General features: G+C 39.6%; 1 protein-coding gene across 1 annotated transcript in view; it reads right to left on the bottom strand.

Annotated features, from left to right (window-relative positions):
* The window catches only part of scamp2 (secretory carrier membrane protein 2), a 37,281-nt gene that overhangs the window by 3,098 nt on the left and 13,904 nt on the right, over positions 1-20,279 (bottom strand). The window contains exons 2-8 of the mRNA XM_052042605.1: positions 18,275-18,355; positions 16,486-16,581; positions 11,117-11,228; positions 10,181-10,309; positions 7,644-7,803; positions 3,113-3,214; positions 536-653 (exon numbers count right to left, since the gene is read on the bottom strand). Coding sequence (XP_051898565.1) covers positions 536-653; positions 3,113-3,214; positions 7,644-7,803; positions 10,181-10,309; positions 11,117-11,228; positions 16,486-16,581; positions 18,275-18,355 — 798 coding nt within the window. The remainder of the gene's footprint in view (positions 1-535; positions 654-3,112; positions 3,215-7,643; positions 7,804-10,180; positions 10,310-11,116; positions 11,229-16,485; positions 16,582-18,274; positions 18,356-20,279) is intronic.

Genomic DNA, 20,279 nt, shown 5'->3' with positions numbered 1-20,279 from the left:
CCTGTACAATCATGACAACATTCTAGTGAATCTGCAATCTTCCTTCCAATCTACAGCTATATCCTTTTATTGATGTTGACTGTTCAGATTTCTACAGTATTCCAGATGTAGACTAACAGTGCATTACATGCTAGCCATTCAAGATAAAAGGTAATATATGCAGTAGCCTTTGTTTTTAATTTCACCATGCAGCTACATTTTAGTGATCTGTACACACAGAACCCCAAATCTGTTTGGATTGCAATGGGAGGCAGGCGTAGTACCTTTGATAAGAGGTTAGGGGACAGGGATGAAAAACATTATAGATACGAGAATTTTAAACGTGGTTGGGGGGGTGGGGGGTGGTGTGGGGAGAGGTCAAAGACTGGAGCAAGGAGTTCACATGAAATAGCGCACAAACAGTTGGAGTAGCTGAACCTTTGGAAGGTGGATTTCCCGCACTGGAAGTACTCAAGTCTGGAAGCAACAAAGGGCTGGCTAAGCACTTCAATGGAAAACAGATGCAAGCAAGATTGATGGAGGCAAGTATTCTTACCCTTTGCATGAGAAACAAAGCCAAAACTGCACACACTGTGAAAAATGTTGCTACCACCATCATAACCACCGCCACAGCAAGGTTCTCTCTTATCCAACTTAGAGCTGCAATCCAGCCACTGTAAAACAAAAATACAAGCAGGTTATGGCAGCAGGCTAATGTTTTCTTACAGATCTCAAAGACCATTGCTAAGGCAAGAAGCAAACCAATTCAGCAGAATGAGCTTCTACATAAATTGCAAAACCACACTGGTTTATAAACTGCTTAAAGGTGAAGAGAAGTATTGGAATGAATGCAGGGAATATGCCAAGATGCTTGTAGTTTTTCTCCACATTGTAGGGTATAGGTTTATGATTACTTTTTGGTAATGAACTTGCTCTACCACAGACATTTAAACAGGCTCAGTGTGTTGGCTGCTACATTAAAAGCCTGGTCACTGACTGTTTACATGGGTTGACTCTGATCGGTCTGGATAACCTGGCACAACATCGGCCTCAGGTGAACAACAATGAAACTGCTGTCTGGGCCAATCTTTGTGCACAAACACTCAAACTCTTGAAGATGATGTGTGAGTGGGGGCTTAGGTGATGTATTGTTCATGTGCAAGTTACATTATTTTACCATGGACAAAAAAACATGGAGTACAGAAATTAACACAAGTAGGTTTAATTTCTGCTTCAATACCACTGAAATACATGTCAACTCATTAGATGGTCCTTAACAAAAGGGCACCAATTCCCACTTCATTCTGCTGTTCTGATTTTAAAAAGATTTGTTCAAGAAGTGTTTGTTAAAACCACAAAGTCTTCTGGGGAAAGGTATTCTTGGCATTTACCTATTGTGGATCTCTGAAAGAAACCACCTCCTAACTTTCATATTAATTGCCAACTATTTGACAAGATTGTGACTGGTGCTGGGGTGGTCCCGAACAGGGAGAATTGTTTGAAGCACATTAAAAAGTGATTATGTCCAAGTCTTACTAAAGAATTCCAAATTTCAACTCTAGGCTCAACAGGCTTTTAATTACGTATAGAAACAAGAGCTTTTGGAGTTCCAAATTAGAATAGAAAAAGTCAAGAGAAGGTGGTGATTTGTTTACAGTTATGATGGAGTCTGTTACAATAAAACATTGAAATGTAATTTCTACTGAAGGGGTGCGCAAGTAGAATTAAAATTTGGAGAAACCTTTTATATTTCAATTGATAACAATGCCTCTCTGACTTAAGGATTTAATGGAGCCAGGTTTTATACCTACGTAGATAAATATACAAGATCAATTCAGATAATTGCTTCTGTCTCTTCAGATTGTGACATTCCTTGGACCCTTTGCCATGGTAAAGGCTCCATACAAATTATAAAACAGACTGTTGTGATATATACAACTGAACAAATCAGGTTCAGGTTAAAAATTTGCTATCAAACTATGTGGGCATGACTATATCAGATTTCAGCTTTAAAATATCCTCAATTTAAATGAGAGATATTTATTGTACTAATAGAGCAAGAACTAAGTTGCAGTAGGCCATTTGGTCCCTCAGCCTACTCTGTAATTTAATATTATGACTGATCTTTTAGGACTCCTTTCCTGTACCAACCCCAAATCCCCTGATTCCTTTAACAAACACCTGCAAAGTTTGTCTTGAATATACGCAATGACTGAGCCCCTTTGGTTAGAGAATTCCAAATTTTCACTGTCTTATGGGTGTAGAAATTCCTTTTCATCTCACTGTGGAATGACAGACTCCCTATTTTGAGACTATGACCCCTGGTCCTAGACACTCCAGTCAGAAAACATCTCGCTATCTACCCTGTCAAACCCTCAAAGATTTTTGTATGTTTCGGTGAGGTCCACCTTTTATTCTTTGAAACTGCTTAAGATCCCTTAATTTCAGGAGTCAACCTAGTGGACCTTTGTTGCACTTGCTTGATCGCTAATATTCCTAGGTAGGGAGATTAGACCAGTAACCCAATATGAAGGGTGTGGGCAAATTTTTCAAGGCCATAAATGCACTGTGCAGTCCACTCCTCAATTTGAAATTTATTAATTTGGAGAATTCAGAAGAACATTACACATTTTCTGACTGTTACCATTTTATCTCCTTTTGTTCATAACAATACTGGTCAATTCAAATGATTTGAGTTCCTGTGCAAAAATAGTGGCATGAATTCTGAAGAGTATGCATGAGCAATTTATAGTATTTTAATTTGCTCCAGTTTCTAGCAGGGATTTGAAATACATGCAATAGATCTGTAGCACCTTTGTTTTTGTGTCAGGTTAGAATATTACTTCTTTTAGCAAGCGACAGTACAGTAACCACTAGAAGTGTGCTACAAGGAGATTGCTACGACACGTTTTGGGATGCCTGAACTCAATAGTAAGATGGAGGATTTTAAGGCACATGGTCTGTATAAGAAAAATTGCCTCTCCCAGTGACAAGAATAGTCATGATGTAATGTATCACATCTGCCTACACAGAGTAAGAAATCTGTTGGAGACAGTACTAAAAAAGATGCAGCAAGCCAGAGCTCACAAGAAACTCAGTGAAGAGCAATATAATCATGGAATCCAATGCTTACCTGACACCCCAGTTAGGAATGCCGACTGCCTGAATGACATAGAGAGCAATTTGACAGAAGAACACGAAGAAGAAGAAAAAGAAGTTGAATGAACTGTCAGACCTGCAAAAAAATTGGAAAAAAAATAGCTTTTAAAACATTTACCCTACATGTTTAATCCCTACCACTCCTTCATTTCATTCCTACGTCTGCATATCTGACATTTTGCTACACAAAAAAAAATTTAAATTCAACTTTGTATCTTCAACAGTTCAGTCACCCAAAATATGTGACTTGCAACAATGTGCAAGTGTTTTAATTCCATGAATATTTGTCAGATCTTGCCTGCTGCCAATATTCCATGGAAGCACACCAAATGTGGGATTCATACACAATGCTGAGTTATCAGAATTTGCTGGCAAATTCCCAGCTGCACTCTAAATGTTGGACACCTCATGAAGACCAGCAGCAGGGTGCAAACCTAAAGCAATCTATCCCCCTTCTCCCATTGCCCTTCCCTCCACACCTCCAACACCACACACAAACACACTGGGTAATCTGCCCCCTGAAAATGAGCTACTCTTTTCAAAGAGATGGGGAAGACCTTGAAGGGGCAAAGTTAAAGCATAATTCACTAAAAAGTTACTTTGTTAGATGTTTATTTAAAAATGCTCTGTAGTGCTTTAAATTTACTTCTTTTAATTTAACTGCTTCATAGATTTTAAATTCTTGAGCGTTTAGAATAGAATATCCCTGGTATGCAGAAACTTTCAATGTCTTTAAACAAGTTTTACAGCTAACCAGACACAAGCATTGCTTAACCAGTCAGTAAAGTTCCACTCTCTGATGTTTCATTGACCACGGTTTCATTTTTAACTTTTCCCATTTCTGATGAAAGCTCATCGACCTGTGTTGTGAAGTGTTGTCCCCCCCCTCTCTCTATGGATGCTGCCCGAGTATTCCTAGCATTTTCTATTTCATGGGAAAACTTGTTCTGGTTCTCTATGTAAAAAGTATTAACCCAAAAACCTGCTACCAAGCAGGTCCTCGTCTATTAGTGTTGTAATAACTTCTAGAAGTAGTTCACAACAATTGATCCACAAAAGGCAACCCGCGCTTACTGTGTCAGTCAGCATGGGTAGATCACTACTGGTTCTGCTCATTAATGTTAGCCTTGTCTTTTGATCACAGGATTTGATGGGAATTGTCATGGTTTCAGAGAAAATTTAGTTCAAGCCCCCGACTTCTCCTCAAAAAATTTAGGTCATTTTCTATGCTCACTTCTCAAAAACACTCAACTTTGGAATATTGTTTCAATACTTAAGTTTCAAATATGTTAACTATTTCATCACTGAAAAATAGACAAACTTTTATTGTAATAAAAATACAATGCCATTTATGAAGGTGCAAAGGAAAATATCAGGAAATATTGATCAAGTTGGGAGTCTTCTGCATTAGTGTGAAGGTAGAGGGATAACTTGGAAGCCTTTAAAACAATTGGGACAGGGCTTAGTGTTGATCTGGTAGACACAATAAACCTTTCCAATTAAATGAGAAACCAGAACTAGGAGTCACTAAATAAAATAGTTGAGTAATAAATCCAACAAGTATTTAGGGAACACTTTTAGAACTTTGATTTTAGATTGGTGAGAATGTGGAACTCATGACATGGGATGGTTGAGGAGCTCAGCATTTAAGGGGAAGCAAATAGATAAAATGGTAAAAGTAAAGCTAGTAGGGAATAGATGAATTAGGCTGGTGAGAGGCATAAATACCAGATTAGGCAAAACAACCTGTGCTGTGTTATGTAATAAATTCCAATAAATCTTTTATTCTCTCATTTCAATTTATAGTTTTTTTTTAAAAAAGGTTATGACCATTACTGATTTAGTCCTGGAAAATTCCCAGGATCACAAAGTGAGAGCAGGTATTTGGCTTCTTTTTAATGCCAGTGACAGTTCTATTCTTGAAATGGCTTCCAAGAGATGCCAAAGAACAGATCAATTTCACTGATAGAACCATAGAACCATAAAGCACAAAACAGGCCCTTCGGCCCACCATGTTGTGCCGTCCATCAAACCACCCTCACACTACCTAACCCCTTCCTCCCGCATATCCCCCCATCCCACACTCCTCCATATGCCTATCCAACAAGCTCTTGAACCTGTTCAATGTATCTGCCTCCATCACCACCCCAGGCAGTGCATTCCATGCACCAACCACTCTCTGGGTGAAAAACCTCCCCCTGACATCTCCCCTGAACCTCCCACCCATAACCTTAAAGCCATGACCTCTCGTCTTGAGTATTGGTGCCCTGGGAAGGAGGCACTGTCTACTCTATCTATTCCTCTCAGTACTTTATATACCTCTATCATGTCTCCTCTCATCCTCCTCCTTTCCAGTGAATAAAGCCCTAGCACCTTAAGCCTCTCCTCATATTCAATACTCTCCAATCCAGGCAGCATCCTGGTAAATCTCCTCTGCACCCTCTCCAACGCCTCCACATCCTTCCTATAATGAGGCGACCAGAACTGAACACAGTACTCTAAGTGTGGCCTAACTAGAGTTTTGTAAAGCTGCATCATCACCTCGCGGCTCTTAAACTCAATCCCGCGACTTATGAAAGCCAACATCCCATTGGCCTTCTTAACTGCTCTTTCCACCTGTGAGGCAACTTTCAATGAACTGTGAATATGAACCCCCAGATCCCTCTGCTCCTCCACACTGCCAAGTACCTTGCCACTCACCCAGTACTCTGCCCTGGAGTTTGTCCTTCCAAAGTGTACCACCTCACACTTCTCCGGATTGAACTCCATCTGCCACTTGTCAGCCCAGCTCTGCATCCTATCAATATCCCTCTGTAAGCTCCGACAGCCCTCCACGCTATCCACAACACCGCCTATCTTAGGGTCATCTGCAAACTTACTAACTTACTAAGTCATCTATAAATATCACAAAAAGTAGAGGTCCCAGAACCGATCCCTGCAGGACACCACTAGTCACTGCCTTCCAATCTGAGGGCACTCCTTCCACCACAACCCTCTGCTTTCTACATGCAAGCCAATTCCTAATCCACACAGCCAGCTTCCTTGGATCCCTTGGCCTCTGACCTTCTGAAGAAGCCTACCATGAGGAACCTTATCAAATGCCTTACTAAAATCCATGTAAACCACATCCACCGCACTGCCCTCATCAATCTTCCTGGTCACCTCCTCAAAGAACTCTATCAGGCTTGTGAGGCAAGATCTTCTCTTCACAAAGCTATGTTGGCTGTCCCTAATCAGTCCATGATTCTCAAGGTGTTCATAAATCCTATCCCTTAGAATCCTCAGAACTTTTCCCCTTCTGCAGGTATAGCTAGCAAGATGGTTGGGCTAGAATTTATTCCCATTCTCAAGGAAAAAATAATTCGCCAAGATATCACTTCCAACATTTTTATCTACAATATTAAAAATCTGAAGTTTTTGTCCATATCATAATAGACTCGTATGCTCTCATTTAAAATGGAATCTACGTAGGTAGACTTGTCCTGCTGTAATTATAGTCTCCATCCAATGAAGTACTGCAGCACCAGAGGTGGCAGGATACAATTATGGCATTACCAATTTAGGTAGTTTTAAAAAAAATCACAAATGTGGACATTGGAATTTAGGACCAAAATGCAAAAGGACTTTCACCACTATTAAAATGTGGTATCAATTACATCTGTCTGCACTGATCCTATTATATGCTATGCTCTAATCCCACTCCAACTGGGCCATATTTAGCCACCATTCCCCATAAGCCATGTGCATGCAGGCCTTCTCATGTCATACTGTGGATAGACCTTGTGGCCACATAAATCGTGTGCACAGTCAGAGGCTTTTCCCCAGGGCTGAAATGGTGGCCACAAGAGGACACAGGTTTAAGGTGCTGGGGAGTAGGGAGAGAGATGTCAGGGGTAAGTTTTTTTTTAAACTCAGAGTGGTGAGTTTGTGGAATGGGCTGCTAGCAACAGTGGTGGAGGTGGATATGATAGGGTCTTTTAAGAGACTTTTAGATAGGTACATGGAGCTTAGAAAAATAGAGGGCTATGGGTAAGAGGGCTAGTAATTTCTAAGGTAGGGACATGTTCAGCACAACTTTGTGGGCCAAAGGGCCTGAATTGTGCTGTAGGTTTATGTTTCTAAATGTTGTTATCGGAACCATTCAAAATGATAATCTAATCAAAACTAATCAGCTTTTACTTTTAAGAAATTTGATATTTTGGGGCTGTCGCTATCAAAGCTATAAATTGGGATTTAAAAAAAATCAACTTTCTCTGCCAAACTCTTCAAATAAAGCAAGTCTAACTTGGTGGGGGGGGGGGGGGGGGGGGGGGGGGGGGGGGGGGGGGGGGGGGGGGGGGGGGGGGGGGGGGGGGGGGGGGGGGGGGGGGGGGGGGGGGGGGGGGGGGGGGGGGGGGGGGGGGGGGGGGGGGGGGGGGGGGGGGGGGGGGGGGGGGGGGGGGGGGGGGGTGGAGAGAAAAGGGAAGGGGAAAAAAAAATCAGCAACTACCTAGACCACATCTTACCTGAAAGCCTTGTAAACTGGCCTATACCAACACAGGAAGGCACAAGGAGTGAAGAGCAAAAACCACAAAATTGCCAAGCCAAAGTCGACTCCATATTTTGCATTAACAATAAATTCAGCCAGGCAAGCAAGAAGGTTCAAGAATAGTGTGACTGCATGAACTGTTGGGAGAAGGACAGGACAAGTTTTAATCAGAAAGCAAAACACTGCAGCTGCTGAAACTCTGAATAAACAATAATGCTGGAAATACCCAGCAGGTCAGGCAGAATCTGTGGAGAGAGATAAAACAGCTGACATTTCAGGTTGGTGACCTTACACCAGGTGAAGTTTTAATGTTTCACACTATCACATTTAACCAGGCCATCACTAAGATACCTGGCTGCCTATGTTCTAAATTCAGACAACTGTGGAGTGTTATGAACCGAAATACACCAGTCAGCTCACATATTTGCAGCTGTTTATTTTGAAAGCAGATGTATTACCCATACTAATCCCAAACACCATCATAATTGCCATCATCTTTCATATTCTTTTGGAAACAGCTATTATTGTAACCAGACTTAGTATGTTTAAATAATATTTAACACATTCCACAACCTACAACTCTGTGCAAAAACAACTAATCTCCTTTCCTTCCTTGTGATTTATCACCAACCTTCAGAAAAGTTCATGAACTTGGTCCTGACTATAGTTATCTAATCTTGTGGGCTTCTGCCAAAAAGGCATGTAATTAAAAAGAGACCCATCTCAAGTGTCTTTTCGTAATTAATTCCTCATCCTTACTGATACTGTGGTAAAGCTAAATATTGCACCTTCGCATTTGTATCTTCCCTATGGATATATTGCAAATAATGCAGATGAAGTCCGAGGGCCTAATGCAGATTCATAACCACCCCTCTGTATTTTTACTTCAAGTTACCAAACTAAGGATTTTATTTGACTTCACACCCATCAGTATGTAGTTCTATCTTCGTCCATCTATCAGCATTCCAAGGTCCCTCAATTTACAGACCTACTATGTAGGGCTCAATTCTTCAAACTTTAACACAAATTAATTTGTATTTTTGTATTTTGGAATGCATCTACTATCTGTTCATTCTGCCAGGCTATAAATACCTTGCTTCATTCTTCCACAAATATGAAGTTAAAGAAGGCTATTTGACTTGCACTGCCTACACCACCTGCACAGAGTGGCGGCAGAGTACATAGTCTACAAAATGCAGTTCAGCTACATGCTTAGGCTACTCTGACTGTGTGTTTGGACGGTACTGTCTCTGCCACCATGAAAGGCAAGGGCAGGTGGCACACTGGACCACTACCACCTGCAGGTTCCTCTCCAAGTCGCACACCATCCTGATCTGGAAATATGTTACCAGTCCTCGATTGTTGCTGGGAAGTTCCTGGATTTAGAACCAATGCACAGCACTGTGGGAGCACCTTCAACAGAAAGACTGTTCAAGGTGTTGCCTTACCATCACTTTCTCAAGGTCAGGTCAAGATTGTCAATAATTGGTAGTCTTGCCAGCAAGACACAGATGCCAGAAAAATGAAGTTTAAAAAAAAGACAAATTTCAATTCTCAAGTCCAAGATAGTTATCTACAAATGGAATTAAAGTGTACCATATAAGAATTTACCAAAATGTTCAACTTAATCATTGATGGTTAAACAGTATACATTAAAAGATGCAATCTTCCTCAGACTAAAGAAACCATTATTCTCATTACTTTTGTCTTGCTAACCACTGAAATACTTGTAACTATATTCTCTTTTAATTCATCAGACATTACACTACAAGAATACTTCACGGTACATCAAATCCTGCTGGAAAAGCAGACCCACTCCAATTAAAGTGACTGTTGTTTGTATTGCTGCAGATAATTTTATTGTTGCTCAGCCATATTGTGTCTTAGAAATGGTGCCAATTAACTCACTTCCAAGTGTTTAGTAATTCCATCTCATATTATGACACTGGTAATTTACCCAGCAGCTGAAGGATTATTTTACCTTGCTTCCTTCCAGGTTCAAGTACAACCCACCAAAGATGGCAAATTATGGAAACTCCTGCAGTACCTGTCTCAAACTAGTGCAAGATTAAAATTGAGCCAGAGAGTACACTTGGTCATTCTGAAAGTTTAATATATGGGTAGATCTTTCGCATCCAATCAATTTCTAATGAAGAATACAGGCTTTGCTCCAAATTCAAATCCATGTCTGTGCTTTCCAGTTTATTTAAAATTCAAAAGTAAACCAAGTTACCTCAGTCATGAGTACTGTGAATTGAAATCATAATGTTGGTATGAAGACAAATGAGGAATGTGTTTTGTATTTCTAAAGCTTGCAACACTTATACCTAAATTTTACACAGCTCTCTAATTTCATCAGTTTGTGTTGCTACTGAGCACTTGAGATTGCATCATCCAGATCACTGAAAGCAGATCAGGAATGCAACCTGGGAGCTTCATCACCTGTATGGCTCAGCAGCATTTTTAACCACTGTAGGATTTTTTTACTTAAGATAGTAAAATCTATAAACTTACACATCCACAAGTAGTACAACATTTTTACTGTCCTCTGGAAGCCTGATGGGATGTCTGCTGCAAAGTCCTGATAGAAGCATGGTTTGACGGGACAGAATGAAGGCAAAGGGGGCCAGTTATTTCTTTTTGCTGTACAGAAGAATGAAAAAACATTAGAAAGAAAAGCTTCTGGTTCTGTTAAAGAGGAAGGGTATTCTAAAAAAAAAAGCCTCAAGTTTCTAGAGTTAGTAAAATATAAACTTCCAGCTGTTAAGCTTGATTAATTGAAATTCTCAATTCAGCCTAGGACTAGAATAATCTCACATCACATTATTCAGTTTTAACATCTAGGTACACAATGCTTCTGGCAAGCTGCTTATATTTAACTTCATGAAGAAATACTTCATCAAAAGAGGCCCAAGCATAGAAGGCTTAACAATCTTGCTGTACATAGATGGAACTTAACACTTGAATTGTGATCATTTTCTGAAGTGTTTAAGTTTTTTTTTGTCCTTTCCTACATGTCACCACTTTTTGCTCAAACACCAATGTTTATTCTATCAAAATTTCATAGAGTTTTGTTGCTCAATCAAACTTCAAAGTATGACTGAGACTTGAGCAAAAACCAGCCTTCACTGCTTTTCACCCAAGAGCTAACATCAATAATAAAGTTAGAAGGGATGGCCAAAGAGTTAGGCTGTATGCAAGCCTTTGAAAAGGAATGAAGGACATTAGAATTATTTCACTAAAGCTTCACAGTCTCAGGGAAAGATGGAAGGTGGTTAGGGCACGGTCAAAGCAAGAGAGAAAATGACAGCAAAGATGAGAGGAACAGATAACTGGAGTACGATCAAGACCATGGACAAATCTATACAGGAGCATGAGAATTATGCAGTTGATACACCGAGAGATAGTGGCGATCATGGGTATAGGAATGTTAGGTTAGCAACTTCTTACCATCATAACCTTCATTTTTCAGCTCTTGCTCCTTGCGGTCTAGTTCAGCAGCTTTTCTTTCTAACTCTTCCTGCTGTCGAAGCAGTACCAATTGTGCAGCTGTGGCATTGGCCTGCATTATTCAATAAGGAAATGTAAGAAATGGCAATGACCAAAATCACAGCAGAAAAATAAAGCTTCCGTTTCTCATCTTTCAAATTCCCAAAACCATTTACGTGTGACAGGCAGGGCAAATGTGCTGTGGAAACCATGTCTCTCTCTCTGTTATACAATTTCAGTGCAAGAGTGGTTCTGCTAATTCTCTACCAAACAAACTTGGATCTCTATTAATGAACAATGGTCTATCTAACAGTTGAATGTTGTGGGTAGTGAGGAAAGACTGCAATTCCAGAGAAAGGGTGAACATTATCTTTTAAAATTTGGAACTCAGAATTCAAATCTAAAGTCCAAAACTTATTAGCTCATCTCCACCTTAGCAAGTATCTTGCATGAAAAAAAGTTTACCAATTTAACCTAGTTTTTGATGAACATAGAACTATGCCAAAAGCCAGCCACCAATTATGTATGAAGTTTTTTTTGTTTAAAAATCACACTGTGTATTAGGGATTGTATCATGCAAGTGGACCTTTACTTAACATGTCACAATACAAGACCCATATTAAATAAAAAGATATGGTGAATGAGGCACTATTTGCCACTGATGTGATACTGTCACTGCCAGCAACACAGCCAATAGAAAGGAGAGGCTTTTTCAGAACTAACAGGTAGCAACATTTTTTGGGTGCCTGTTATTGATAGCTATTAAATTCAAGACGACAAACTATACCCATGTGTACAAAAACTGAAATATTATCAAGACCTCACATTCCAAAATGTGGCAACGCACAAGAAGGGATTGGGTGGTGGCGAGGTGGGGGAAGAGAAACAATGATGAATGAGATTCCAAACAGCAAAAAGGGGCAGCATCTTAGTACTTCCCCACCATCAACTTGAATGGTCACTTATTCAGTTGCACATATAGAGCCCCAACTGATGAAAAAGAAATTGGTTTACATTCTCACTAGAATTTTAGTTTGAGATGTCTGTGTTTGAGACACATCATGATACCAAGACAGATTTTTTCCAAGCCAAAATGATACATAGGATAATTGATAAAATACAAAAACTGAAAACATGAATCAGTAACCCAAGTTGTAATATTACACTTAGCACATCTGCCTTTTTCAATATGCAGCTAGATTGCCTACCTTACTCTATCTTCCTTCTCACCTTGTCGTTATACTCGAAAGGAGTTCCCCCTAATAATCTGCAGGTCTCTGAGTACTTGTCATTGTTAATTGGAGTAGACAATGGACTGGATAAGGTAGTCAGAAACCTCCTGGCCTGATGTAACAGTAGTATCTGCAATACAAGCTAAACAGTCTATCTCCATGATCTTCAGCTGGTGTAAGGGCCCATCTCAAAAGTTCCCACTACTACCTGGAGTGATCATGATCACTCTTGGGGAAGCACGCTAACACCCCAAACTGCAAAATAAAAACATTTAGAATGAAGAGTAAAAAACTAAAAAAAAAACTACCATTCCAATCATTTGAAGTGTGAAATATTGCCATATCTTGTACAAGGGACAGATGCATTGCATCAATAATATTATAACTGCCTAATAAAAGTTGTTTGAAATAAACTTTCAACTGGAGATTTAAAAAGTGAGCAGCCCTTGGCTGCACCCTTAAATGAAGCAGGGTGGAACTTTTGAGACTGACTTCTGTTTACTATAATAATGTAAAAAGCATTGCTACTAATCTAATAGCAATTCTTATAAAATACCATGTAGAATAATTCTGATGTCAAATATCACAACTAAAGACAAACTTTGAAAGAGTAATCTATCAAATTTACTTCTTTAAAGAAAGCTCTGGTTTGTAACCATATTAAATGTTTTTTTGCTTGGATTAACAGCTTGTAAGCTGAGAAATAGAAGCAGCAGGCTATTCAGCAACTTGTGCCTGCCTCAGCATTCACCTTGGCACCACTTTCCTACATGAACCCCATAATCCCTCAATTCTCTCATCACCTAAAAAATCTATTTCTCTCCATCTTACATATAATTAGTGACTTAGTAAATATATTCAATGAGTCTTCACAGTTCCCTTGGGCAATTCTAAAGATTTACTACCATCTGAGTGAAGAAATTTCATCTCATCTCAGTCCTGAATGGCCAACCCTGCTTTTGTGACCATGGCCCCTGGTTCAAATACAGCAAAAACATCAACTCCACATCCCCATATGAGGTCACCTGTCATTTTTCTAAAATCAAGAGTATAGACTCAGTTTACATAATCTCTTTAGGACAAGACTGCAACCCAGGAATTAATCTGGTGAACTTCCGATCACTTTTGCTATCACAAGTACGTCCTTCTTCAGGGAGACTAGATCTACACAATATTCCAGGCGTGGTCTCACTCAGACATTTTCAAGACATTTTGCTCTTGTACTCCAACTGGCTTGCGTAAAGACCATTGTAGTGCATGCCTTCCTAAATGTTTGCTTGTACCCGCACATTACCGTCCAGTGATGTGTATGGAACACCCAGGTCCCTCTAAACACCCACATCTTTTACTCTCTGATCATTAAAAAAAATCCACTTTATCTTTTCCTCCAAAGTTAGGTTGACCTAATTTTTCTACATTATATTCCATCTGCCATGTCCTCACCTGTTCATTTAGCCTATTGATATCACCACAAGGTCTCCCTACATCTTCATTACAACCCAAACCTAGACATCTTCCTAATCATTGTTACAAATGCAAACAGCTAGGGCTGCACCAACTATTCAGACATCTTCCACCACCCCCCAACCAAATTGTCCTGTTAACGAATGACCAACTCACACCAGTGTATTACTTCCAATCGTACATACTTCAACTTTGTGTGGTACCATGAGCTGGGATGAACATGATGGGATGAACGGCTTCCTTCTGTGCTGTAACCATTCTGTTATCTGGTCAAAGACTTGAAGTCCAAATACATCAACATCTGCTAGATACAACCTCAAACAGGTTTGTCAAAAATCATTTCTCTTTCATAGATTCATATTGACTCTGCCCAATCCTATTATCTTCTAAGTGCCATGCTATAATTTTCTTAATAATAGGTTCTAGCAATTTCCTACTAATGATGCAAGGCTAACTGTAGTTCCCCATTTTCTCATCCTAGTGCTGGTTAGTTGCCTGTGAAGTTGAATTCAGAAGTAATGCATTGTGCTTCTCTATTATCGGAATGCTATCAAGAAATGGGACAGAAGAATAAATAATAATGAGGGAGTTTATTAATACACAGTTGTGGGATGTTAGCAAGTTAAGGGGACCCTGTAAAAGTTGCAAGAACACACAAACCAAGCAAGCTTGAGCCAGGACAATGACATATCAACCAAAATGTCAACTGTTTTTCTATCCACAGACGCTGCCTAACCTGCTGAGCATTTCCTCACTTTGTTCTATTTCAGATTTCCTGCATCTGTAGTTTTTTTGATTTTCAATGCAATTCAACTTTTTCTTTGCATTATGTAGCATTTCTAAATTTCCTAAAACCTTTGTTGCATGTGGTAAACATCCAAGAACTCTTCATCTTCATTCACAGGCAATATATAACATTTTAGAATGAGCATTTGTGTTTCTTGTCATTCCAGAAATATTCCCTTAACCAGAAAAAAAAAGTACTGAGATTTCAATGACCTCTTAACTTGGCACATTGGGAGCTCAGTATATCACACTGTTACAAGTACAATGGCAAATGGGAAAAGTATCTGAAACAGTTCCATACTTTCAATATTTATACAAATTTATAATCACAAACAAAGCCCAAGTTATCTTATACAAAGGGATCGTCATTTAAGGAACTGCATAAACGGGGCAACTAACACCCTAATGGACTGATTAAGTGAGCTTGGTGGATTGTCTACTCTTCAGCAGCTCAATCATTTTTCTGCTTGTGAAGTGCTCTGGTACAAAAGATGTTCTGATTATGAGAAGGCCACTGGCAAAGTATGTTTACTCAGAAGGATTGTGAAATTTTGGAATTCAACTCCAATGGACTATAGGTGTTCAGTTCAGTATACTTGAAAGATCCTGAACACTTGATTTCCTTAAACCATGGTGGGATTGGGTGGGAAAGTAAGAACAGGACCAACCATGGTCTTGCTGTAAGGTAGAGCAGAAAGATTCATGCTACTTTTCTATTTCTTTTGAAAATAATGCCCAAATACTTCCTCAAATCAGGGAAGAGATGCAGGATGGGATGAGGACAAAATACTTCATTGCTCCAAAACACATGTATGTATTATATATATTATATATAATAAAGTATGGTATAAAATATAAAACAGCAATTGGTATAGTCGTTTTCTTCACAGTGAGAAAGTGAGCAGAGGAAAGGAGACAAATGCACCTCAAGATAAAAGACTGAAAACGCATGCCAGACTTCAGACATCCACATTATTTGTGGCTACTTAAAAATTTTGAAAACTAATTTGCATTTATATAGAATCTATAAATCCTGTTTATTCTAGAACACTACAATTGATGGAAGTGGACATGTTATATTAACCAACCCCACTATAAGCAGATGTATCTACTGCTTCTAATAAAGTGAATGTAGAGTGACTAATACCATCAAAGTATGGAAAGAAAAGAAAATGGTACTCGTCTTTCACATTCCTTTTAAGTCATAAAATGAGGAATAAATATTGGTCAGGACATCATGGAAAATTCCCATGCTCTTTTATGAAATGGTGTCACAGGACTTTTTGCATATACTTAAGATAGCAGGCAAGCCCTCCTTTCAATGTCTCATCCAAAGTGAGACACCTCTCCAAATGCTTCAACACTGCATGAGCAGTCTCGGTTTATGTGCTTATTCTCTGGAATAGGATTTGATCCAGAATATTAAGACTGAAGAGGTGAGAGTTTCCCCACACAGAGTTACCCAGGTGTGAAAGAGAAAATTGTTGGTTAGGATTTAGATCTAGCTTCCCCTCAGAGTACCACAGGCCTTTTAAAATATCTGATAGATGCCACACCAGAAGGCTAATGGGGCCTCTGTGCAATAGATTAGGAAGGGACATTCATTCCAGATTCCCACCTGGGTGGGAGATAGTCTTGTTGATAACGTAGCACTTCTCAATACAGCATTACATTGCCCAACTTAGATTTTGTGTTCATCTATTGTGTAGATTGAACCAACAAGTCTTCTGATTCACAGGAAAGAGTGCCACCAACTGAATTGTTAGCTTCTATTAAGGTTTTGCTTTAATTGTTTATTTGTGCTCACTGTACAATGGACTTCCATAATGTTCAATTATTTTAGCATACCTGAGGACTGGGTTCCACTGTAGGCTGTAAAATGGCTGGCTGAGAAGGGGTAGTCTTCTGTCCAGCTAGTACTTTGGTATCTGATGCAGCAGGAGTCTAAAGGAGTAAAAAACCATACACACACAATTAGGAACATACTAAAGTGCTAATTTTGAATAAAGCATCAATAGATCCTTTCTACAAACTGGGAATCTAATCTGTAATAAGCATCATTTGTGATTATAGAAAATATGCAACAAAAGATTAACACTTATGTATATAGCTCATATTGCCACATAATTTTTGAAGTGCACTCTGTTTATGAACAGACACAGTAGCCAACCTGTATCAGCAACAGCAAGCTACAAACTGAACAACCGTTTTATGCTTCGCTGGGGTGGCAGGGACAGGAATTTAGGCCAAGACAGCATGTGAATGTATTGTTTTCATTCAAATACTGCAATGTTATACCCATCTGCACTAGTGAAATAAAAGAATTAACTTTTATCTGTCTTATTCAATTTTATATTACACTGAAAGTTTAAAATTCAAAATTTATTGTGCAACCAAAATGGCAAATAAATTCTTATTTTAATTCAGATTAGTATTATTGAAGCACAATTGTTGTTAATCCATTTGTAGAATCATTTTAACTAGTCTACTATAAATAAGTTTTATTTTGCGTACTTGCATGTCCTATAAAACAGGTCAATTAAAAACGTTTGACTTATCCTAAACCAGCTGTTTAACAAATTTAATTTAACAAGGATTTAAAACACTAAGCACTGAACAGAATAAATTGGTTTCTGAATGCTTTATCTAAATACTACTAATTTAGGTCAGAATTACACATCTCAGCCCTACTGGGTTACATTACTTTCATTTCATCAAAATTTGACTTTGAGAGATATGGCATGTATGAACAAAAACCCTTTCAACTTACACAGTTAAATAACATATCACAAGTATTTTCTTCTCATTTTAAGTCTAATCCTGGATTAAGTTAATATAAATGAACATTGCATCCGATCTCCTACTTAAGTTAACTGATCTTAAACCAGAAGGCTAATGGGTGGGGGGGGGGGGGGGGGGGGGGGGGGGGGGGGGGGGGTTACAACAATTGGTTTAGTGCCCTGGATTAGGAATGGGAAGATCCTAGATCCCAATCCAGGTAAGCAATGTTGAAAATGCATGCATCTTAGCTGAATTTGCACCCCATACTTACAATCAAGTACATTTGGCCAAGGTAGCATAGATAGTGTGGGTTGTACTCCCAGTGGATGGTTAACATCTTCCTGATAGGTTGGGAGCAGGAAATTAGGAAGGAGAAAAAGTGAGTAGGGTCCAGCATGATTGGGTCCCTTCTCATATGCGGTAACATGAACAAAAAAAATCAAAGTCTGATAGCTTACATACCAAGATTTTTTGAGGGATTTCCAGTATCTTGTGGAGAACAGCAAGTTTAACCAACAAATTATCACTCTGTCCTGGTTTATGTTCGATACCATTCTACTCTCTTCTTCCTCCCAACAATTAATCATTACTCAAAAACACATACACCCTGATGAGCAAACACTGCAACATTTCTGGATCTCCTCCCTCAGCTAAAATTGAGATCTCAAGTGTAGCCTAAAACAGTTGTGCACAGAAAGGAGCTAAACAGTCACTTTGCTTTACTCATATAGCAAACCTGCAAAAGCCTGCAGGTGAAGACATGTACAACTCCTGAACTAGAAATAAGGACCACTATTAAAGTTCACTCTATGGAACTCAAAAGGAGGAATGAGTTATCAACAATGTCGAAACTTACCAGCCTGCTATTCTCAGTGAATGGATTAAAATCATCAATACCTTGCTGGTTGGCATTAGTCACCTGAGTTACTGAAGGATCCTGAGAAGACAAAAAGAGACCGAGTTTAAATAGTATTGGGTAAACACTACCAATTAAAACAAGGTTCAATTTTCTTGCTTCCCCCACAATACAGAACAAAATATGGATTTATTCACAGATAACCATAAAACAAAACATCAGATAGATGCCTCAGCTGAGTTTTGTTCAAGGGGCAGGCACAGTATTGTAGCGGTTAGTGTAAGCTATTACAGTGCCAGCAACCCGGGCCACTGTCTGTAAGGAGTTTGTACGTTCTCCGTGACTGCGTGGGTTTCCTCCCACATTCCAAAGACGTACTGGTTAGGAAGTTGTGGGCATGCTATGTTGGCGCTGGAAGCATGGCGACACTTGCGGGCTGCCCCCAGAGCACTATGCAAAAGATGCATTTCACTGTGTGTTTCGATGTACATGTGACTAATAAAGATATCTTATGTTCATTGATGTTCAGAGGGATCCGGGTGTCCTGGAACACAATCATTGAAAACTGACATGCAGTACAGCAAACAATTAGAAAGCCAAATTGTACTCTAATTGTAATTAAATAGGGGCCTGGTAAGACTTGCACCTGGAATATTGTGCACCAGTCTCATTGCTCTACCCACAATGTAACTGTGATCAAGGAGTACAATGAAGGTTCAGCAGATTGATTCCTGCGATGGAGGCATTATGCTACTAAAAGACAACTATGCCCGTGTTCGAGTTTAGAACAAGAGCTGATCTCACAAACAAAATTCTACCAGAAATTTCCGCCAGCTCTTACAAGATTCCACACCAGGTGCATTCCTCTCACTTTTCAGTAGTTTGAATGACCATAAGATATAGGATTGAATGAGGCCATTCAGCCCATCAAGTCTGCTCCACCATTCAATCACGGCTGATTTTTCTTTTCAACCTCCATTCTCCTGCCTTCTCCCCTTAACCAATCAAGAACCTATCAATCTCTGCCTTAAATACACCCAATGACTTCGCCACCACAGCCCTCTGTGGCAATGAATTCCAGATTCATCACCCTCTATCTGAAGAAATTCTTCATCTCAGTTCTAAAGAGATGACTCTTTATTCTGAGGCTGTGCTCTCAGATCCTAGACTCTCCTACTAAAGGAAACATCTTCTCCATGTCCACTCTATCCAGGCCTTTCAGTATTCGGTAGGTTTCAATGAGATTTCCCACCCCCCAATCGAGTACAGCTCGGAGTCATCAAATGCACCTTATGTTAAGCCTTTTATTCCCAGGATCATTCTCGGTATCTAAGGAAAGATGTGCTGGCATTGGAGAGGGTCCTGACGCTTTCCAATGCCAGCACATCTTTCCTTAGATACAGGACCCAAAATTGCTCACAATATTCCAAATGCAGTCTGATCAATGCCTTTTAAAGCCTCAGCAGTACATCCTTGCTTTTATACTCTAGTCCTCTTGAAATGAATGCTAACATTGCATTTGCCTTCCTTACTACTGACTCAACCTGCAAGTTAACCTTAAGGGAATCCTGAATTAGGACTCCCAAGTCCCTTTGCATCTCTGATTTCTGAATTCTCTCCTCATTTAGAAAATAGTTTACACCTTTATTCTTCCTACCAAAATGCATAACCTCATACTTCCCTGCGCTACATTCCACTCTCCCAACCAGTCCAAGTTCTTCAGCAAACTCCCTGCCTCTGCAACACTCCCTGCCCTGTCCCTCCACCTTTCTCAGTATCATCCGCAAACTTGGCCACAATGCCATCAGTTCCTTCAGCCAGATCATTAACGTAAAAAGTGAAAAGTTGCAGTCCAAACACTGACCCTAGCGCAACTCCATTGGTCACTGGCAGCCGTCCTGAAAAGGACCTCTTCATCCCCACTCCGTCTTCTACCAGTCAGCCAATGTTCTATTCGTTAGTACCTTGCCTCTAACACCATGGGCTTTTATCTTGTTTAACAACC

Source organism: Pristis pectinata, chromosome 32, assembly GCF_009764475.1.
Source record: "Pristis pectinata isolate sPriPec2 chromosome 32, sPriPec2.1.pri, whole genome shotgun sequence".
In the NCBI taxonomy this organism is placed as follows: Eukaryota; Metazoa; Chordata; class Chondrichthyes; order Rhinopristiformes; family Pristidae; genus Pristis; species Pristis pectinata.
This window is presented reverse-complemented; position numbering and strand designations above follow the sequence as displayed.